This window comes from Girardinichthys multiradiatus, chromosome 5 (genome assembly GCF_021462225.1).
Source record: "Girardinichthys multiradiatus isolate DD_20200921_A chromosome 5, DD_fGirMul_XY1, whole genome shotgun sequence".
Lineage (NCBI taxonomy): Eukaryota > Metazoa > Chordata > Actinopteri > Cyprinodontiformes > Goodeidae > Girardinichthys > Girardinichthys multiradiatus.
In genome coordinates this window covers 12,446,288-12,466,115 of record NC_061798.1, presented here as the reverse complement: position 1 = coordinate 12,466,115, position 19,828 = coordinate 12,446,288, and the positions used below count along the sequence as shown (strand labels likewise).

General features: G+C 39.6%; 1 protein-coding gene across 1 annotated transcript; it reads right to left on the bottom strand.

Moving 5' to 3' along the window:
- Nucleotides 1-1,921: 1,921 nt before the first annotated feature.
- On the bottom strand, nucleotides 1,922-13,412 carry exoc1l (exocyst complex component 1 like). The gene is made up of 4 exons (XM_047366107.1): nucleotides 13,191-13,412; nucleotides 5,265-6,362; nucleotides 4,986-5,164; nucleotides 1,922-2,558 (listed from the first exon to the last, which is right to left on the bottom strand). Exons 2-4 carry the CDS (start codon nucleotides 5,383-5,385, stop codon nucleotides 2,289-2,291), a joined length of 570 nt encoding a protein of 189 aa, XP_047222063.1. The 5' UTR covers nucleotides 5,386-6,362; nucleotides 13,191-13,412; the 3' UTR covers nucleotides 1,922-2,288.
- Nucleotides 13,413-19,828: the final 6,416 nt, after the last annotated feature.

The following is a 19,828-nucleotide window of genomic DNA, read 5'->3' as shown; positions in this document are numbered from 1 at the left end:
CCGTGGACGAAGACCAGAGTTGAGAGGCTTTCCTTTCTTAGCCGGACAGAAACCGAAAGAAATGTGTAGTTCAACGGAATAAATATATTATTATAAAAATAAGTAACAGTGGTTTGTTTCAATATCTAAAGATAAAATAAGAAGCACACAAATAATTATACGTTCAAGCCCCGCAGGTGTGTTTTTATCAGGCATATTCTCTGACAACTAAATTGTTATGCGCAATTGAGCACCGCACATTAGCTTGTTCGCCATATTGTGAGTGGCAAGTTCTACTTATGGAAACTTAAACAGTGATGTTCGGTATGTGTATTTTCCTGAATAAAAGAACGATCAAGTTTAAGCTCAAGTAATTTTAATTAGTTATGCCTATGTACTCGTACTTGTACTCGTCGTCTTCCGCTTATCTGGGACTGGGTCGCGGGGGCAGCAGACTCAACAGAGACGCCCAGACGTCCCTCTCTCCAGACACCTCCTCCAGTTCCTCCAAGGCGTTCCCAGGCCAGCCGAGAGACATAGTCCCTCCAGCGTGTCCTGGGCCGTCCCCTGGGCCTCCTCCCGGTGGGACGTGTCTGGAACACCTCCCAAGGAAGGCGTCCAGGAGGCATCCGGTATAGATGCCCGAGCCACCTCAACTGGCTCCTCTCGATGTGGAGGAGCAGCGGCTCTACTCCGAGCCCCTCCCGGATGGCCGAGCTCCTCACCCTATCTCTAAGGGAGTGCCCGGCCACCCTACGGAGGAAGCTCATTTCAGCCGCTTGTATCCGGGATGTCGTTCTTTCGGTCATGACCCAAAGTTCATGGCCATAGGTGAGGGTAGGAACGTAGACCGACCAGTAAATTGAGAGCTTTGCTTTTCGGCTCAGCTCTCTCTTCACCACAACGGACCGGCACAGCGCCCCCATTACTGTGGCAGCCGCACCAATCCGTCTGTCGATCTCCCGCTCCATTCTTCCCTCACTCGTGAACAAGACCCCGAGATACTTAAACTCCTCCACTTGAGGCAGGAACTCCCCTCCAACCTGCCTATGTGCAATATTATATGTACAGTTAGTATTAATAATGATGACTATTGAAATAGAAAACGACACTAACTGAATGACCAATGCTTATGGACCTAAGTTTGCACTGTAGCCTTGCAACAAGAAGGTCTTGGGTTCGAATCCTGGTCTACGGAGATGCTGCATGGAGTTTGTATGTTCTTGTGCATGCATGTACTTTGGGTACTCCAGCTTCCACCCGCAGTCTAGCATATGTATAAGTAATTTGGGCCCTCTAAATTGCCCTTAGGAGTGAGTGTTTTTGCCCTGTAGCCAATGTGTCTGTTTTGCTCTGTGATGGACTGACTGGTAAAGTGTCCAGAGTGTACACCGCCTCTCACTCAATGACCACTGGGGATAGGCACCAGCCCCCTACAATACCCCAGGGATAAGAGAGTATAGCAAATGAAAGGATGGAGAAAAAAAAGAGTTGGGAGGATCTTCTGCTACAACAAGTAATGTACAGTAAGTGAAAGCTCTTGCATTAGTACAAGTTTACCTAAATATGCTGGGTAAAGAGAATGAGAGGTTCAGCATGAGATCCACTTAATAGTTTTTCTGACTCAAACAGTCGTAAAATGACTATAGCTTATATAACATTGATAATAGAGCTTTCATTTCAATATTATCAGTACTTTAGATAATATGAAAGGTATACATTTATTGGCTGATATTTACTGCAAAATAAGCCCTTATATATTTGTGTGTAACAGAAACAGGTCAGGAAATGAGAAATCACTCATTGGGTTAAAATAACCAAAAATGTGCGAGAGTAAATCAACACAACTCCCTAAAATAATGTTTCCTTATAATGTGTTACTTTAACTCTATATGCATTCAGAAACATAGAGATACCATATAAATAACACACACTAATCATACTATGTGCACAGGATTCTTTATTTACCATGAGAAGAAGACATAATAATCTCTTCAATATTATGTTGGTCTTCTACAGTTGATTTTGTTTTACTGTGAATGTCATATTTAGTGGAATGTTGGATCAGGTACTTATAAATAAAGTACAAAAGATGTTTTAGAAATATCAATCTAAAACTTGTGTTTGTTGTGAACATTCACTTAGAAGAGCATTAATGCCAAAAGAAAAAAAAAAAAATCAAGATATTTTATTAAAACCCAACTGAAGCAAACTCCATACCTCCTATTGACCCGAATTACACACAGAATATTAGCTACAGCACAACAATGATCACACACTATTGAGAAACACACACAGGAGTTATGTCATTAGGCATCCAGCGGCACAGGACACATAGACAGACAAACCAGATTGCAGGCATAGAAGCATATCTGGGACAGAACGACACAGTCCCCTCTGTTGTAGTAGTAGGTGGTGGGCTTGATGTAAGTGAAGTCAAAGTTCTGCAGATTCAGCGGCCTCTGACAGTGGCGGTCACAGAGGGCAACCAGGGCGCGCACCATCGTGTATTTGGCTGAGCAGGTGATAGCCGTCACTGTGCGTACCTTATCGAAGTGCAGCAGGAAGCAGGGGTCATCCTGAGGGCAAAACAATGTGCATGAGAAGATGTAGGGGGTTCAAATATGCTGGCCACTTTGTTTTTTGTTGTGTCTTAGTTTCCCACCTACTGTTCACACAGGATGCATCAAAAAGCAATGTTGACAAGGCTGAATAGAATTGGATGACACACTTTTCAAAATTGTAGTCGTACAAATGTTAAAAACTATTTATCATTTTCCTTTCACTTTACAACACTATTGGTCTATTGCGCTGGTCTCCAGGCTTTTGCCACAATATTAAAGTTGATAAATTCTGTTTGTCTTTATAAATAAAATGCCAAGCATACAATGTTTTAATGAAATGAACTAAGTAGTCGGATTTATGAAAACAATTCCTTTGTAATTTGGGGTTGATTATTTTCTTTTTTTTTATTATTATTATTATTTGATTATTTTCTGACAGGGGAGTCCAAACTTTCTGTCACATAGGCCAGAATTGTTAAGTTGGAAGTACATGTGGGCCTAAAAAGAATTTTTAATTTTAAAAACTAAAATCACAGAAAATTATATTGTGATTTTTTCTTGCTTGCTCAACAATAATCTAAGCATGCAATATTTTAATTAAACAAATAAAGTAGTCAGTTTGTGTAGTAAAAGGATGTGCAAATCATTGTTGATCCAAAACTTAAAAAGGGTTTTCCATGTTTTACTTACTAATAAAAAGTTATCCAGTTTGCTAATTCTTTTGTGCTAAATTGAAAAAACAATATATATATATATATACATATTTATATTCTCGTACTTGTATATATATATATATATATATATATATATATATATTCTAAGCAGTAAGTGGGATTTGTGTGACTTTCTTTGAAAAAGCTTCCTGTATGTGTTAATTGTTTCTTCGTAAGGGTCACTGCATAGATTGGGTCCTTGTCACTTTGAAATAAGTAAAAAGCATGGCTATTAAAAGACAAATACTTTGTGTTGTCCTAACATTTTCCATTTGAATTTGATCAGGAATTATTTTTCCCCCAATAAAAATAACAAAATAAAAATCTTCATCTTTGCTTTGCTGGTGAGCCCAATCTATATCATTCTTGAGTTGCTGTCGGGGAGCGCACAAAATCAGTCCAGGGGCCACAAATGGCCCCCGGGCCGCACTGTGGACGACCCTGGTTTAGAATTTTTTTTTGCTGTAAGTTATTGTTTGTATGTTTAACGGGGTGTGCCCAGATCTGTAAAAGTCACTGGATATGGTGAAAACTGTGAAACTGAAATCAAAGCAAAAATATGTGAATTAAACACAAGTACTTTGAATTGCACCCAACATTGTCCATTTTAAGTAGACACATTCTTTCTGTGAAAATCTTTCCCTAAATAATTATTTTAAGTGTCCATCAGCATCATATGCCTGTGCTGGCGGGCCAAATCGGTGCCGCCCTTGAATTGCAATCAGGGGCTGCGCAAAATTATTCCAAGGACCGACAAAAGGCCCCTATGCCTCACTTTGGACACCCTTAGTATATTACAGTCAGTCATTTTCTACCGCTTATTCCATAGTGGGTCGCGGGGGAGCTGGTGCCTATCTCCAGCAGTCTATGGGCGAGAGGTGGGCTACACCCTGGACAGGTCACCAGTCCATCTCAGGGCAACACACAAACAACCAAGCACACACTCATTCACACACCTAAGGGCAATTTAGAGAGACCAATTAACCTAACAGGCATGTCTTTGGGATGAAGCCAGAGTACCTGGTGAGAACCCACGCATGCACAGGGAGAACATGCAAACTCCATGCAGAAAGACCCCCGGCTGGGAATTGAACCCAGGACCTTCTTGCTGCAAGGCAACAGTGCTACCAACTGCGCCGCCATGCAGCCCATAATATATTACATCAAATCCCAATAAACACATTGACGTTTCTAGTTTAAACATGCAAAACTGTGAAATGTTCAGGGACTTGAAATAATTTTTGAAGGGTGTACTTCTAGAAGTATTACAAACTGGCTTCTATGACACCATTACATTTTTTTCAGTTAAAATGTTTTTGATTAAATAAAGGAAATAAAAGTCAAATTCCTTGTTTGCACTCACAAACCTGACCATTTAAGTTGATTCTAATTGTAATGACATATTTCTTACAGTAATGCGAGGACGCAATTTGTAGAAACAATAAAATGGTAAAAAAAAGAACCAATAACAATTAATAAGCTATAATTTAGCAAAAATAAAAAAATAGATAGATAGATAGATAGATAGATAGATAGATAGATAGATAGATAGATAGATAGATAGATAGATAGATAGATAGATAGATAGATAGATAGATAGATAGATAGATAGATAGATAGATAGATAGATAGATAGATAGATAGATAGATAGATAGATAGATAGATAGATAGATAGATAGATGTGAAAGAATAAATACAAGAACATTTAAATCAAATTTAATAAACTACCACATCAGGGTCTCGTCCATCAACAAGAGTCAAGTCGTTCAGAGACCATATCTCTATCTTCTTGTAGCACTCCTGGATGCTGGAACGTTGGGTTTGCAACTTCTTGGATCCAGATTTTTTGGTCGTCTTAGAGATCTGACAATGCACTATGCTTAACTGCACCACTTTGTTCTGTCCAACTGTAGGAACAGAAAGACACTTTAAGTGGGAAAAGGGATGCTGTGCAGCACCAGGCTTTTTATCTGCAGTAAAAACAGGAGCACAATAAAAGCCGTTTACCTGAGACGCAGAGAAAATGCCTTCCAGGCAACGGCTCTTCGATCTCAATAAACTCCACAAGTCTGTGTTTTGCAGGTCGAAATAAAACTCTTTGCATTTCTTCCCTCAAAAGAGACGACATCACGGGACAAAGGAATCAAAGCTTCACAAAAAGGAGATCTCACAACAAAAAAATGGGAAGTGAAAAATGAGATGTTGGTCGTGACTGGGAAAGCCCAGAATCTGGTAGAGGTAGGGAGGGTGGTGGAGATGTTTCCTCTGATCTGATAGTGAGAAACATCTGTGGTTGTGGGTTATTTGTGTGTTAATTCTGCACACGAACAGTCCACTGCGTGGTGATAGGGTTGAGGTAATGCTTGTCTATCAGCATGCTCACAAGGGGGGTCTAAGTAGCAAAGGAGGCAATAAAATGCCAATCTCATCATCACTTTACATATTTATAGTGCCAGTTAAGATCCATTATGATGCCAGGTAGGTATCTAGCAAATGCCTTTCAGTCTTGGATATGTTTTTTTTTTTTTCAGCTTACATTACAAAAAAAACAAAAAAACGCTTCAGAGTTTCAAAGATTACCCCTGATGACACAGAAAGTCAGTCTCTTTTTTTGTTGTTGCCTTCCTGTCTCCTCCTCTCTCTCATGTACAGACATTGATATATAATGTGGCACTGTGCCCACTGTTTGTCTGTGATTAAACGGTTGTTGTGTGGGAAAAGGATGTCCCACAGCACTCTACATGGTTTCCATTACCCTGTAGTAATTCAATCACTGAGAATAGATACAAGTGAGGTGAAGCACTTACACGAAGGGTGGTGGGGCGAGGGCTGCTCATAAGATTGCTGCATTTCTTTAATGATGGCTCCTTGAGATATGCCGAACATGTCAACAGGGCACTACATCTGAGGATGTTTTTTAAAGGTTTCAGTACTTCTCTCAGAGCAAAACTCCCCACTTTTCCCCGGGCCAAAGGAAAAAGTGTGGCTCCATTGGATTTGTCATGTTTGAGAAAACAAAGATGGGTCCTTCCACTGCTAAGTGCTTTACTGTTGCTGTTGTTGTCGATGATCTTTGTGGGCGCTCACTTGAGAGGCTTTTTGTCCCTGAGATGGAAAGACAAAGCGGATGGACACGGAGCAGAAAGGAAGCACAGAAGTGTTAAAAACCTATGAATAACACATGAGGTTTATTGTACTTACCTATCATCACTCAATAGCCTTATAAGTTCAGACAGCATCTTCTGTAATGTATGCTGCTGGCATGTATGGTAATAAAACCAAGTTATTTCCTGTTTATGTTTTAATGTGAGGATGTGCTGTTGAATTTGGAATCATTAGAAAGATAGCTTTGGTGAGTATCGTCATGATTACTTGATTAGAGATGCCACAAACGCAGGAAACCGAAGGACGAATTGATGAAGAATGAACATTTAATTAGATGACAGAAAAAGACAGAACACAAGAATTTCAACGAAATAAAACCCCCCACAGATGACACATTAAAAACCAAGCAGAACAATGGGTAACAGGAGGGCCAGATAAGGAATGAATGGAAAATGGAAGCTTATATACTGAGGTTGACTGGAGAGGCAACTGAGCAAGGATAAAATGGCATGATCCATGGGGCTTTGTGTTTTTGGTTTTGACTTGGTTTTGTATTTAGATTATTTTGGGAAGTAGGTTTTTCATACATTGTTCACTGTTGAGATTGTCTGTTTTTGTATGTTTTGTTCTTTGTTTATTGGTTTAGATTCTTATTTCAGTTTTGTCATTAGCTTTTAGTTCATTAGCTTTTTCTAAGATCTTGTTGTGTCCTAATTAACTCCATCAGTGTCCAGTCTTGTGTTAGTCCTTCTCCCAGCTGCATGGTATTCTTCTGATGAGTCTTACATGGCTCTAATGTCATTCTTCTTTTTTTTTGGGGGGGGGATTATTAGCGGGTGACATCAAATGTTAAGATGCATTATCGCCATCTACTGTGCTGGAGTGTGGGCCAGAGTATCTAACTGACCTAATTTCTATTCTTATAATTGATCCTGTTTACCTTAAAAATCCTATAAATGCTCTATTTATCATTTCATGTTTAGCTAATACTATGTTTACTCTTAATGCTTCCACACCATACTTACTTAATTCTTGCTTTAATTTTTCTCTTCTCACCCTATACATTTAACACTGAATGACAATATGCTCTACTGTTTCCAAATCCATTCCACAATCACATCTGCCTGTTGGATGTTTACCCAAGATATGTAAAGTTTTATTTAACTGTGAATGTCCTAATCGTAATCCTGTTATGACTGCTTGTTCTTTTTGATTTTCTCCAATTACTTCCATTTTCCCTACCCTCTTTTGTATTTGAAATAGATGTCGACCTTTGATTCCCTCCTCCCAAAGCTGCTGCCATTCTATTCAATTCAATTCAATTCAGTTTTATTTATATAGCGACAATTCACAGCACATGTCATCTCAAGGCACTTCACAAAGGGTTTGGAATGGTGCTGGGTTGTTGGGGAGGGTAGAATAAATTATTGAGTGTTAGAGTTTGGCCATTTTAGAATGGGGTATGTGTAGGGGTACTAAGTAAAATAATAAACTGATAAAGTTTGTCCATCTAGAGCCCACTGGTGGCCATTGTTATACTAAAAACTACAGAAACCTCTAGCAGACCCAGGCTAAGTGTGAGCGGCCATCTGCCATGACCGACTAGAGGTGTGATTCTGATTTTACTTTGTTCTTAATAACAGATTTTACTTCGGATTCACTAAATGCTGTTTCCATAATTATATCTTGAATTAAAGACTGTTAGGCTAGACGATCTGCAACTCCAGCACCTTCAATCTCTTTATGAGCAGGAACCCACATGAACTTAACTATTAAATGAGATTGTGCAAGTCTAAGTAAAGTTTCATAAATTTCGTATGCTAAATCGTTACTGAATCCTTAGAACCATCTCTATATATTGCGAGAAATAATCTGTATGTGGTCTCAATTTTGTGATTTACTACATCTATCTAATTCCTATTACCTTTATAAATCTGCATTTCTTTATGGATATCTAGATCAATATTAATGCTAGGAAACAACCAATAAGGTGTAACTGAATAGGGCACAGCAGTGCTGTATCTCTTCTGTTGTAATCCCACTTTTCTTACCACATTTAGTTGCTGCCCAAGAAAAACTGTCTACTGTTGCTTTTCAACTTCCCAGCACGGCTGTAACGTTTTAACTACTGGATGTCCTTGCAAACGTCGTTCATCATAACTTGTTTAAGTGCAAGGGGAGCTCTCCCATTTCCACATGTACAGCCAAATTTGGAGACGTTTTCATAGCTCCACAGCATCATCTCAGCACTTGATTCAGAATTACCTCTAATTTATGAATCAGGGTTTGTGTAGCTTGTTTATATACTACAGATCCATAATCCAATATGGATCTTATTAAAGCAGTATATACCTTTTTAGAACAGTTTTATCTGCTCCCCAGTCTGATCCTGTTAAACACCTTATTATATTTACGATTTTCTTACATTTTCCCTCAATATATCTGTATCATATAAAAATGTTTTAATCCAACTATATGCTCTTCCTGTTATTCCCATTTTATGTAGTTTTATAAGTAATCCATCCTTCCATACCATATCATACGCTTTTTCAAAATCAAAAAATACCGCTACCACCACATTATTAACTTGGGCTTTTCAAATATCTGCTTCAAAACATACAATAGGGACTATCTATCTGCCTCTTCCTTTTCTAAACCCCCTTTGATATGATGACAATAATCCACTACTTTCTATATAATCTGTAATTCTTTCAGTTATTATTCTCTCCGTAATCTTACCAATACATGACGTGAGTGCAATGGGCCTATAATTTGAAGGGTTTGTTGGGTCCTTTTCTGGGTTGATAGTTGGATTTATAATTGTTAGATAGCCTTCATTCCTCCCAATTGTTATTAAACAAGCCTAAATGTTTATCTTCTATTTGGTTTCCTAAATGCTTATCTGATCTTTTCCTGGTGCTGTCAATCCTGATTTTGATATTGCTCTCTTCATTTCTTGCATCCATAGCATCCATTATATTACCTGGGGTTGTACGATTATAGCGTTCTCTTCCCTTGTCTGTTCCCTTCTATATTTCCCTTGATCTGTTAAATTATCCGAACTATGGATCTTTGCAAATGTGTATCTCGACTGTCTTTTCATTTATTACAGACGTCTCTTGCTCATATTTTAAAATTGGATATGTTCTCTCCTGTCTTTTACCTCTCACTTTCCTAATCATTCTTTATACATTATTGATAGCTGTTGTTCTTCTTATTGTTTCACAAAATCCCTCCATTTATCCTTCTTTTCTTTTTTAATAACTCTCCTGACTTGTGCCTCAGCTCTTTTATACTTAATTAAGTTTTCAAAATTATGTGTTTTCCTTAATATTCTAAAAGCTCGATTCCTTTCTTTTACTGCTTCACCACACTCTTGTGTCCAACATGGTACCGCTCTCTTTTTTAGCTTACCCTTACTCATAGGGATTGTCAATTTTGCTGCCTTTAGTATAATTTCCTCAGTTTTTCTCTCAACATTCTCTATATCTAAATTTAAATTAACTTTCTCACTATATCTTTCATATAAATATTTAAAAATATTTATATGAAAGATGTCAAATTTTATCAAATACCCACTTTCCCTGCCTTTCCTCCACTTCTATCTTTCTATTCATATGAATCCTACACAAAATCAGAAAATGATCACTACCAATTGTTGTATCCTGCTGTACCTCCCACTCACACATTCTAGCTAAATCTCTTGATACCAGTGTTAAATCTATTGCCGAGTAATTTCCTGTGTGAACATCTAGTTTTGCCTCTCTCCCATCATTCATACACACCAAGTGCAAATCTCATTTCATTGATTTCTCCAGTGCATTTAATACAATCCAACCTGATTTGTTTTGTCAGAAACTCAACAAGACTCAGGTGGAGGCCTCAACAATCTCCTGGATCAAAGACTACCTGACAAACAGACCACAGTTTGTGAGACTGAAGGGTTGTGAGTCTAACCAGGTAGTCAGCAGCACAGGAGCACAACAGGGGACTGTACTCTCACCATTCCTTTTCACTCTGTACACCTCAGACTTCCAGTACAAGACAGACTCCTGTCATCTACAGAAATACTCGGATGATTCTGCAGTCGTGGGGTGGATCAGAGATGGACAAGAAGATGAGTACAGGGAGGACCGCTTTGTGGCATGGTGTGGAAACAATCATCTCATTTTGAACGTGACTAAAACAAAGGAGATGATTGTAGATTTTAAGAGAAACAGGAATAAGTCAAACACTATTTCCATCATGGGAGAAGAAGTGGAGGTGGTGGACAAGTATAAATACCTGGACAACTGACTAGAGTGGAGATGCAACTGTGAAGCTGTCTAGAAGAAGGGACAGAGCAGACTGTACTTCTTGAGGAAGCTTAGGTCCTTTGGTGTTTGCAGCAAGATGCTGCATATCTTCTATAAGTCTGTTGTGGAGAGTGTGATCTCTTCTGCCATCATCTGCTGGGGAAGCAGCATCAGAGCCAGGGACTTAAAAAAGCTCAACAAGCTGATAAAGAAGGCTGGCTCTGTTCTGAGGACTCCTCTAGAACCTCTGGAGATCATTGTGGAAAGACGGATTCTTCATAAAATGAAGAACATTATGGAGAACCCTGAGCATCCTCTTCATCAGACTGTCCTACAACAACAGAGTGTCTTCAGTCAGAGGCTTCTTCAGATCTGCTGTAAGACGGAGCTACAGGAGATCCTTCCTGCCCACAGCCATCAGCATCTACAACGGCTCTTTGAAGAAACCTTCATAATATGAGCTACAACAACTTTTAATTTACCTTTGGGATTAATAAAGTATTTTTGAATTGAATTTAATTGAAGTGATTGTCCTCCAAAAGTTGTTCTAATATATCTCCATTTATATCTTTATCCATTCCATAAATTGCTATGAGCATTAAAGTCCCCACACCAAATAATTTTATTTCTTTTCTGTCCCTGTATTCCCTTCAGTTTGTCTAGGTCTAATCTTTCACATGGATTGTAGTAAATTATTATTATAAGTGGTTCTGCATTAATACAAATCTCCACTTCAACAAACTCATCTTCCTTCCCTCTCTTAATCACTCTGTAAGGCAAGTCCTCCTTAATAAAAGTGGCACAGCCACCTCCATTACCTTTCACCCAAACACATCTTACAGTGATATAATTTAAAATTCTAAAATCTAATTGGGGTTTTAGCCGAGTCTCTTGTATATATATCACTTCTGGGGCAACAACTAACTTATTAATAAAGTGCTTACATTCCTGACCATTAGACTTCCTGCATTCCAGTGTAGAAGGAAGACCATACGATATTAGCTATCCTATCCATGCTGCTTCCTGGTCAGCCTGAGCACAGAGATCATCCCTCACTTCCTCCCAGGTTAGTCCATGAATGCCAAGATGATTTGCTGCCACTTTCACTATTATTTGAATTCTCTGTTTTTGGCTTTATTTCCATTGTTTCATTTATGATTCTTGCAATAAATGTCACCAATCTCTCCAGATATACTATATTTTCATTAGTTTGGCTTAACTTTGCATCCGTCCTATTTTCCACCTGGATATCAATCTTTAGTCTTACCACTTTGACTACCTCTGTGTATGAGATTTTGTTGCATATAGTCTGTTGAACCTGCACCTCCCTCTTCATTACCTCACTGCCCCCATATGAAACACTGGTTACCAATACAACTGCAGCATTTAGGTTGTCTTCTCTTATTGCACTGTTCATTCTCATGATCTTCTCCACATTGTGCACACCTTCTTTTTCCTTTACATGTCTGAGCTGTGTGACCAAATCTTTGGCAGTTAAAGCACTTAAACGGTCTTGGGACATACTCTGTTACATTGTAACTCGGCCGATAGTCGAACCTCGGCTTCAGGAGGAGCAGTGTGGTTTTTGTCCCGGTCGTGGAACACTGGACCATTCGACTGTGTCCCTCGTGATGCCCTGTGGGGGGTGTTCCAGGAGTATTGAATCGGGGGCCCTTTATTAGGGGCCATCCGGTCTCTGTACAAGCGGAGCAGGAGTTTGGTTCGCATTGCCGGCACTAAGTCGGACCTGTTCCCGGTGCATGTTGGACTCCGGCAGGGCTACCCTTTGTCACCGGTCCTGTTCATAACTTTTATGGACAGGATTTCTAGGGGCAGCCGAGGGCCGGAGGGGGTCTGGTTTGAGGACCAGTGGATTTCGTCTCTTCTTTTTGCAGATGAGGTGGTCCTGCTGGCCCCCTCTAGCCAAGCGGCTGAAATGAGCTTCCTCCGTAGGGTGGCCGGGCACTCCCTTAGAGATAGGGTGAGGAGCTCGGCCATCCGGGAGGGGCTCGGAGTAGAGCCGCTGCTCCTCCACATCGAGAGGAGTCAGTTGAGGTGGCTCGGGCATCTATACCGGATGCCTCCTGGACGCCTTCCTCGGGAGGTGTTCCAGGCACGTCCCACCGGGAGGAGGCCCAGAAGACGGCCCAGGACACGCTGGAGGGACTATGTCTCTCGGCTGGCCTGGGAACGCCTTTGCCTCCCCCTGGAGGAACTGGAGGAGGTGTCTGGAGAGAGGGACGTCTGGGCGTCTCTCCTGAGTCTGCAGCCCCCGCGACCCGGTCCCGGATAAAGCGGAAGACGACGACGACTCATTCCCCACTCTGGCCCATTCACAGCACAGCTGTGAGTACTCGGCATTGTTCTGGTCAATAGTTCTTTAATCAAACCACGTGATTTACCGATGGTGTCTTGGATCCCTCAACGACAACTTCCAGACGCCCGACATGGCTTTACTTCTCATTCTTCATCCTCATCATCTGCTCCTAAATTTCTCAATTTATGTTTCTTAACCATTAATAATTTCCCTTACCTTTTATCTTGGCAGATTCACATTTAGTTGATTAAAGAGCAAAGTCTTTGTCACACAGAGGAACAGTCCAAAGCTCAGGCCCACGTGACCTGATCGGCTCCTCGTGTCATTCAATCACCTCCGCAGCAGTTAAAAGTCTGTTTCATTACCTTCTGCCAGATCATCCTTATCATTATTTATTCATGCTGTTGTTCCTGCACTCCATTACTTTGGTTGTTCCAGTCTAAAGTTCCTGTTTTACCTGTTCCTTTAATGCAAGTCTTTGGTTTTAAGAAATCATTACCAACATCATGAGACTCCTGCACTTTGGTCCAACCCTGTTAGAATATATGATAAAGAGACCTGACTAAACACAAACAAACACTGGGAAAAACTATGATGAAGCGAAACAATCACTAAAGAGAGCAGGACCAAACACAAGAGTAACTAGAAATATAAGAGCAAAATTGACAACTTTAAGGGAAAGCAGGAAGTAAAAAAGAATACAATGTATGAATGAAAAAAGAATCACATCAGCTTAAACAGAAATGAGTCATCCTCGAAGCACTCAGGAACAGTCTCTAGTAGACTCGTCCCCACCTTCTCTGACAGCCCAGGAACAGTGTAAAAGAAAACAGTAAGTAAACAGAACACAGTGCACAAGAAACATCATGAAAACAGAACAGGAACCATAAATTAAAACAGAACTTAAAACAAGAAATTAAATGCTAAAAGTACAGCACCAAACCACAAAATAAAAACAAAATCTAAGTCCTGAGGATCATAACAGATATTCCTAATGTATTCTTCCATTGCAGTTTGTAAAACATACAGTACGTATGAGTGGAAATGGAAATCATTAGAATAATATCATAATTACATTAACCTTCCATGTCTGGAAAGGGCTACCACTCTGTAAAAGAGGGACTTAAAGTATTTATTGAGAATATCGTCATATTATAAGATTAAACAGAAATAAGGGCTCACCCCACAGCTTTTCTATAGGATTTAGATCTGGGGATTCAGATGACCATGGAAGAAAGTCGATTTTGTTTCTGGCTGAACAACCCAATGAAAACCCAATTTCAGCTTTCTGGTGGCGACTTTCAGGTTTGTATTTAAATAGTCTGGTGGTTCATGATGCCATGCAACCCCCAAGATATCATAACACAAGACCCACCTGGAGCATTTTTGTCACATGAAAGATCATCATATGAAGATCAACATCTGCCTTATTTAAAGGTATATTGTCATATCTTTCCTATTTAAAAAGTGGAAAAAGAGAAATGGCTTCCTTAATATGTCATATTTATACCCCAGGGAAACAGAGAGTCATGGATTACTAGTTACAAGTTGCTAGGCATTCTTGCCAACTTCCAAAAGTACAGTACATTTTAAAAAGTTCTTCAGTCAGATTGATTTTAAAGGAGTTGTTAAGAGCACCAATAATTGTGTGGGATTTCAACCCCCCGAGAATAAAAAGAACTAAAGTGAAAGGTTGTATTATTCTACAAATTTTCAGTGTGAGATTATACTACTTTAGTAAAAAATATTTTAAGGCTTTGAAACATTTTTACTAGAGATGACAATATGTTTGGAAGATGCTGTATATAATGTGTAAAAAACAGATACCATAGAGCTTTCCATACAAAAGGGATAAAACACACAAAACCACAAAAGCAGTTTAAAACCCCACTATTCGAAAACAGGCATTCAAGATCCTTAAAGATCCAAAAGCATCAGAACCTTTCTTAAGGTTGAGTCTATGAACGTTCTGGAGTCCAAGGAGATAAATATGTAAGGAAAACTGGGGCTGTGTGTTCTGTGTGCTGAAAAGGGAACAGCTATCAACAAGCAGGTCAAAGCAACCCTGATTGTATATGGCCTCGTTAAATCACGTGGTAGCCTATAGGTTCACATATACAGGTCCTTCTCAAAATATTAGCATATTGTGATAAAGTTCATTATTTTCCATAATGTCATGATGAAAATTTAACATTCATATATTTTAGATTCACTGCACACTAAGTGAAATATTTCAGGTCTTTTATTGTCTTAATACGGATGATTTTGGCATACAGCTCATGAAAACCCAAAATTCCTATCTCACAAAATTAGCATCTCATTAAAAGGGTCTCTAAACGAGCTATGAACCTAATCATCTGAATCAACTAGTTAACTCTAAACACCTGCAAAAGATTCCTGAGGCCTTTAAAACTCCCAGCCTGGTTCATCACTCAAAACCCCAATCATGGGTAAAACTGCCGACCTGACTGCTGTCCAGAAGGCCACTATTGACACCCTCAAGCAAGAGGGTAAGACACAGAAAGACATTTCTGAACAAATAGGCTGTTCCCAGAGTGCTGTATCAAGGCACCTCAGTGGGAAGTCTGTGGGAAGGAAAAAGTGTGGCAGAAAACGCTGCACTACTGAGAAGAGGTGACCGGACCCTGAGGAAGATTGTGGAGAAGGGCCGATTCCAGACCTTGGGGGACCTGTGGAAGCAGTGGACTGAGTCTGGAGTAGAAACATCCAGAGCCACCGTGCACAGGCGTGTGCAGGAAATGGGCTACAGGTGCCGCATTCCCCAGGTCAAGCCACTTTTGAACCAGAAACAGCGGCAGAAGCGCCTGACCTGGGCTACAGAGAAGCAGCACTGGACTGTTGCTCAGTGGTCCAAAGTACTTTTTTCGGATGAAAGCAAATTCTGCATGTCATTCGGAAATCAAGGTGCCAGAGTCTGGAGGAAGACTGGGGAGAAGGAAATGCCAAAATGCCAGAAGTCCAGTGTCAAGTACCCACAGTCAGTGATGGTCTGGGGTGCCGTATCAGCTGCTGGTGTTGGTCCACTGTGTTTTATCAAGGGCAGGGTCAATGCAGCTAGCTATCAGGAGATTTTGGAGCACTTCATGCTTCCATCTCCTGAAAAGCTTTATGGAGATGAAGATTTCATTTTTCAGCACGACCTGGCACCTGCTCACAGTGCCAACACCACTGGTAAATGGTTTACTGACCATGGTATCACTGTGCTCAATTGGCCTGCCAACTCTCCTGACCTGAACCCCATAGAGAATCTGTGGGATATTGTGAAGAGAACGTTGAGAGACTCAAGACCCAACACTCTGGATGAGCTAAAGGCCGCTATCGAAGCATCCTGGGCCTCCATAAGACCTCAGCAGTGCCACAGGCTGATTGCCTCCATGCCACGCCGCATTGAAGCAGTCATTTCTGCCAAAGGATTCCCGACCAAGTATTGAGTGCATAACTGTACATGATTATTTGAAAGTTGACGTTTTTTGTATTAAAAACACTTTTCTTTTATTGGTCGGATGAAATATGCTAATTTTGTGAGATAGAAATTTTGGGTTTTCATGAGCTGTATGCCACAATCATCCGTATTAAGACAATAAAAGACCTGAAATACTTCAGTTAGTGTGCAATGAATCTAAAATATATGAATGTTAAATTTTCATCATGAGATTATGGAAAATAATTAACTTTATCACAATATGCTAATATTTTGAGAAGGACCTGTATGTTTGTTTAAGAAGAGCAAAATCTGTTTAGTACAAAATGTCCTCTCCACTAGGGGACGCTAACGTGTAGAAAAAGACCAAGTGTTTTTGAAGCACCCATGTGAGTATGCAGTACATACTGTACTGTGCTTTTTGTTTGTTGGTGGGTTTTTTAACATTACTGCTTATTCAGCCATATTATTATTGAGCAACTGAAAAGTTGCTGCCACGTGTTTTTTGTAATGAAATAATAAAAAAAAAATCAAAATACCCATTTGATTTCACTTTCGGAAAACCAGGGTTCTGTGTATCATTACACAGCTCTGTTATTTTTTTACGTTTGTTTTAAAAGCTAGTACAATGTTACTTTCTTTTAGCTGTTAAAGTAATAATCATTGGTTAAAATTATTACAAATGTATGTTCCTAGCACAGCGTTAGACTTCAAAGGTCAGTCAGTCATTTTCTACCGCTTCTTCCATAGTTGGTCGTGGGGAAGCTGGTGCCTATATCCAGCAGTCTATGGGCGAGAGGTTGGGTCCACCCTGGACAGGTTGCCAGTCCATCACAGGGCAACACACAAACAACCATGCACACACTCATTCATACACTTAAGGGCAATTTAGAGAGACCAATTAACCTAACAGGCATGTCTTTGGACTGTGGGAGGAAGCTGGAGTACCCGGTGAGAACCCACGCATGCACAGGAAGAACATGCAAACTCCATGCAGAGTTGCTGCAAGGCAACAGTGCTACCAACTGCACCACCGTGCAGCCCGACTTCAAAGATGTACCTAAAAAAAACTCTAAATACTATTTAGATATGATAAATATATTACAACAGGAGACTAAATTTAATCTAACATAGCTGATCCTGGTTGGAATTGCAGCCTTTCATGAAAATGGAAATTGGTACATGTAAAAAAAAAGAATATGCTATTAATCTAAAAATTAAAATTTCTGAAAAAAAATGTGTCTTTATTTTCTGGATATTTGTAAAGTGCATACATCTGTGAAGTCAATGCTAAAGTTGATAGATAAAGAGTTCAGGAGGAAGGGGTAGGTAGGGATTCGCTACCCTATCAGCAATAGAAAATAAGGCCTGAGCATATGTCATATAAATATGAGTGTCTCTGCGTTTTTGACACCAGATTATAGGTGTGAAGACTCCCTTTATAGATCTCACAATGAACATGGAGTTCAGTTTTTCTCCATCTGTGTACAGCTTGTCTGCACTAACTACTGCTTTATTTCTCCAAAGTGACTTTTACTTTTCAGAGAGAACTTTGGTTTTTACTGGAACCATTTCAATAATTTCAGTCGTAACTTCAAAACTGAAACTATTTATGAACAGAGCCTGAAGGCAGATTGTTGAATAATTGATTAGCGTTAGCATTAATGCAGCATCTTGTGACTACCTCTGCTCTGCTTCTGCTGGTGAAAGCAGGGATGTTCTTTTTGTACAGAACATAATAAAGATCTGAAATATCAACATCAGTCACAACCACATCAGTAATGTTCAGACCTTCTGAAATAACTACACCCACAATATGTCCTTTGTTATGAATTGGTCCTGTTACATGCAGCGTAACAGTCACCCATGTATGGAGACTACAGTCCTCCACGAGTTCTTGTCCGTTGCCCGTTGACCTCTGCTGCATGTCTTCCCCTCTCTTTCTGCCCCATTTCCTGTTGGTCAACATACAAAATAAAGGCCACTTGTGGCACAAAATAAAAATAAAGAATTTACTGAAAACAGTTTTTCAAGAACAGAAGAGAAGCATATTCAAGGGTTAAGATTTTCCTTTGTTATCTTCTTGCCTTGTAGTTTCTTTAAGAAACAATCCAACACCAGCCCCTCTTGTGTATTCTAGTTTCACTCATAAAACTAAAGTTGGGAATAGTTGCTTCAATTACTTCTGCTGCACACTGCTATCTTGGCATAACCAAATCTTACTTACAACATCAAGGTTGTGTCTGATAATAAAATCATTGATTAAAAAAGGATTTCCTGCTGAAGATCTTACATTAAGCAATGACATATGTTGTGTGTTATCGTTACAGCTTTTCCTCCCCCATGCAAACACAAACAAATCAGGATCCTAAAAGATCCAGAACCATCACAACCTTTCATGCACCTCAGACTTGGAGCGGTCCTGAGCCTAAAGAGTTAAACATGTAAGGATTTTGTTTGGAGATCAGGGACTATACGTTTTCTGGGGAGCAAAGGACAGAAATATCACTAAGCAGGTTAAAGTGGATCCAATCGTATGGAGTGCCATAAAATCACGTGACAGCCCATCGGTTCACATGTTATTTTCAGAGAAAACCTGTTTAGTACAAAATGTTCTCTCCAGTAGGGGGCGGTAATGTATAGAAAAATAACAACTGCGGAGTTTATTGAGCGTTCATGTGAAAATACATCCTGTGACCACCTGCTAAGAACTTTTTTGCTCTTTCAACCAAATCTGTAACCCCCCAAACAGCTACTGCCATATGTTTTATAGTAATCAAATAACTTTTCAAAAAATCTAAATCTACTAGATTTCACATTCTGTCATCCAAACATTGATTATGTGTATAATTGGAAAGCTCTGTGCTATTGGTTTTACAAAGCTAGTAAATTTTTTGAATGTTTTTTAAAACTGTCTATACTTATAAAACTATAATTAATGGTAAAAGATTACAGAGAAGTGACTATTTTTAACACTCCTTAAGACTTCAGAGATGAGCCTAATGAAAATGTTCTAAATACTTCTTAATATGATGAACAGTATTATAATACAGGCCCAAAAATGTTGTGACATAGTTGATGCTGGCCTGGGTTTCTATTGATGTTGAAATTGCATTATAGACAAGTAGATGATTAGAACTCTATTCTGAATGGAGGAAAGCTTTTTGAAAGTAAATCGGTAAATGACCTGTACTTGTATAGCGCTTTATCAAGTCAGAGGTCCCCAAAGCACTTTACACTACAATTAGTCATCCACCCATTCATACACACATTCACACACTAACAGTGGTAAGCTGGCAGACTGACAGTGGTGAGGCTGCCATACAATAGGTGCCACCGGGCCCCTTGAAAGTAAAATCCAAAATTGGAAAACATCATGAGTATTCTTTTGTTTTGTATCCAGTTTCAACGC

What these genes read in the sequence shown, in the direction of transcription:
- exoc1l (XM_047366107.1), bottom strand. Translation starts at nt 5,385, where the DNA reads ATGTCGTCTCTTTTGAGGGAAGAAATGCAAAGAGTTTTATTTCGACCT. An exon ending in GCATTTTCTCTGCGTCTCAG is followed by an intron (nt 5,165 to 5,264) that starts GTAAACGGCTTT and finishes CTGTTCCTACAG; the next exon opens with TTGGACAGAACAAAGTGGTG. An exon ending in ATGGACGAGACCCTGATGTG is followed by an intron (nt 2,559 to 4,985) that starts GTAGTTTATTAA and finishes TTTTGCCCTCAG; the next exon opens with GATGACCCCTGCTTCCTGCT.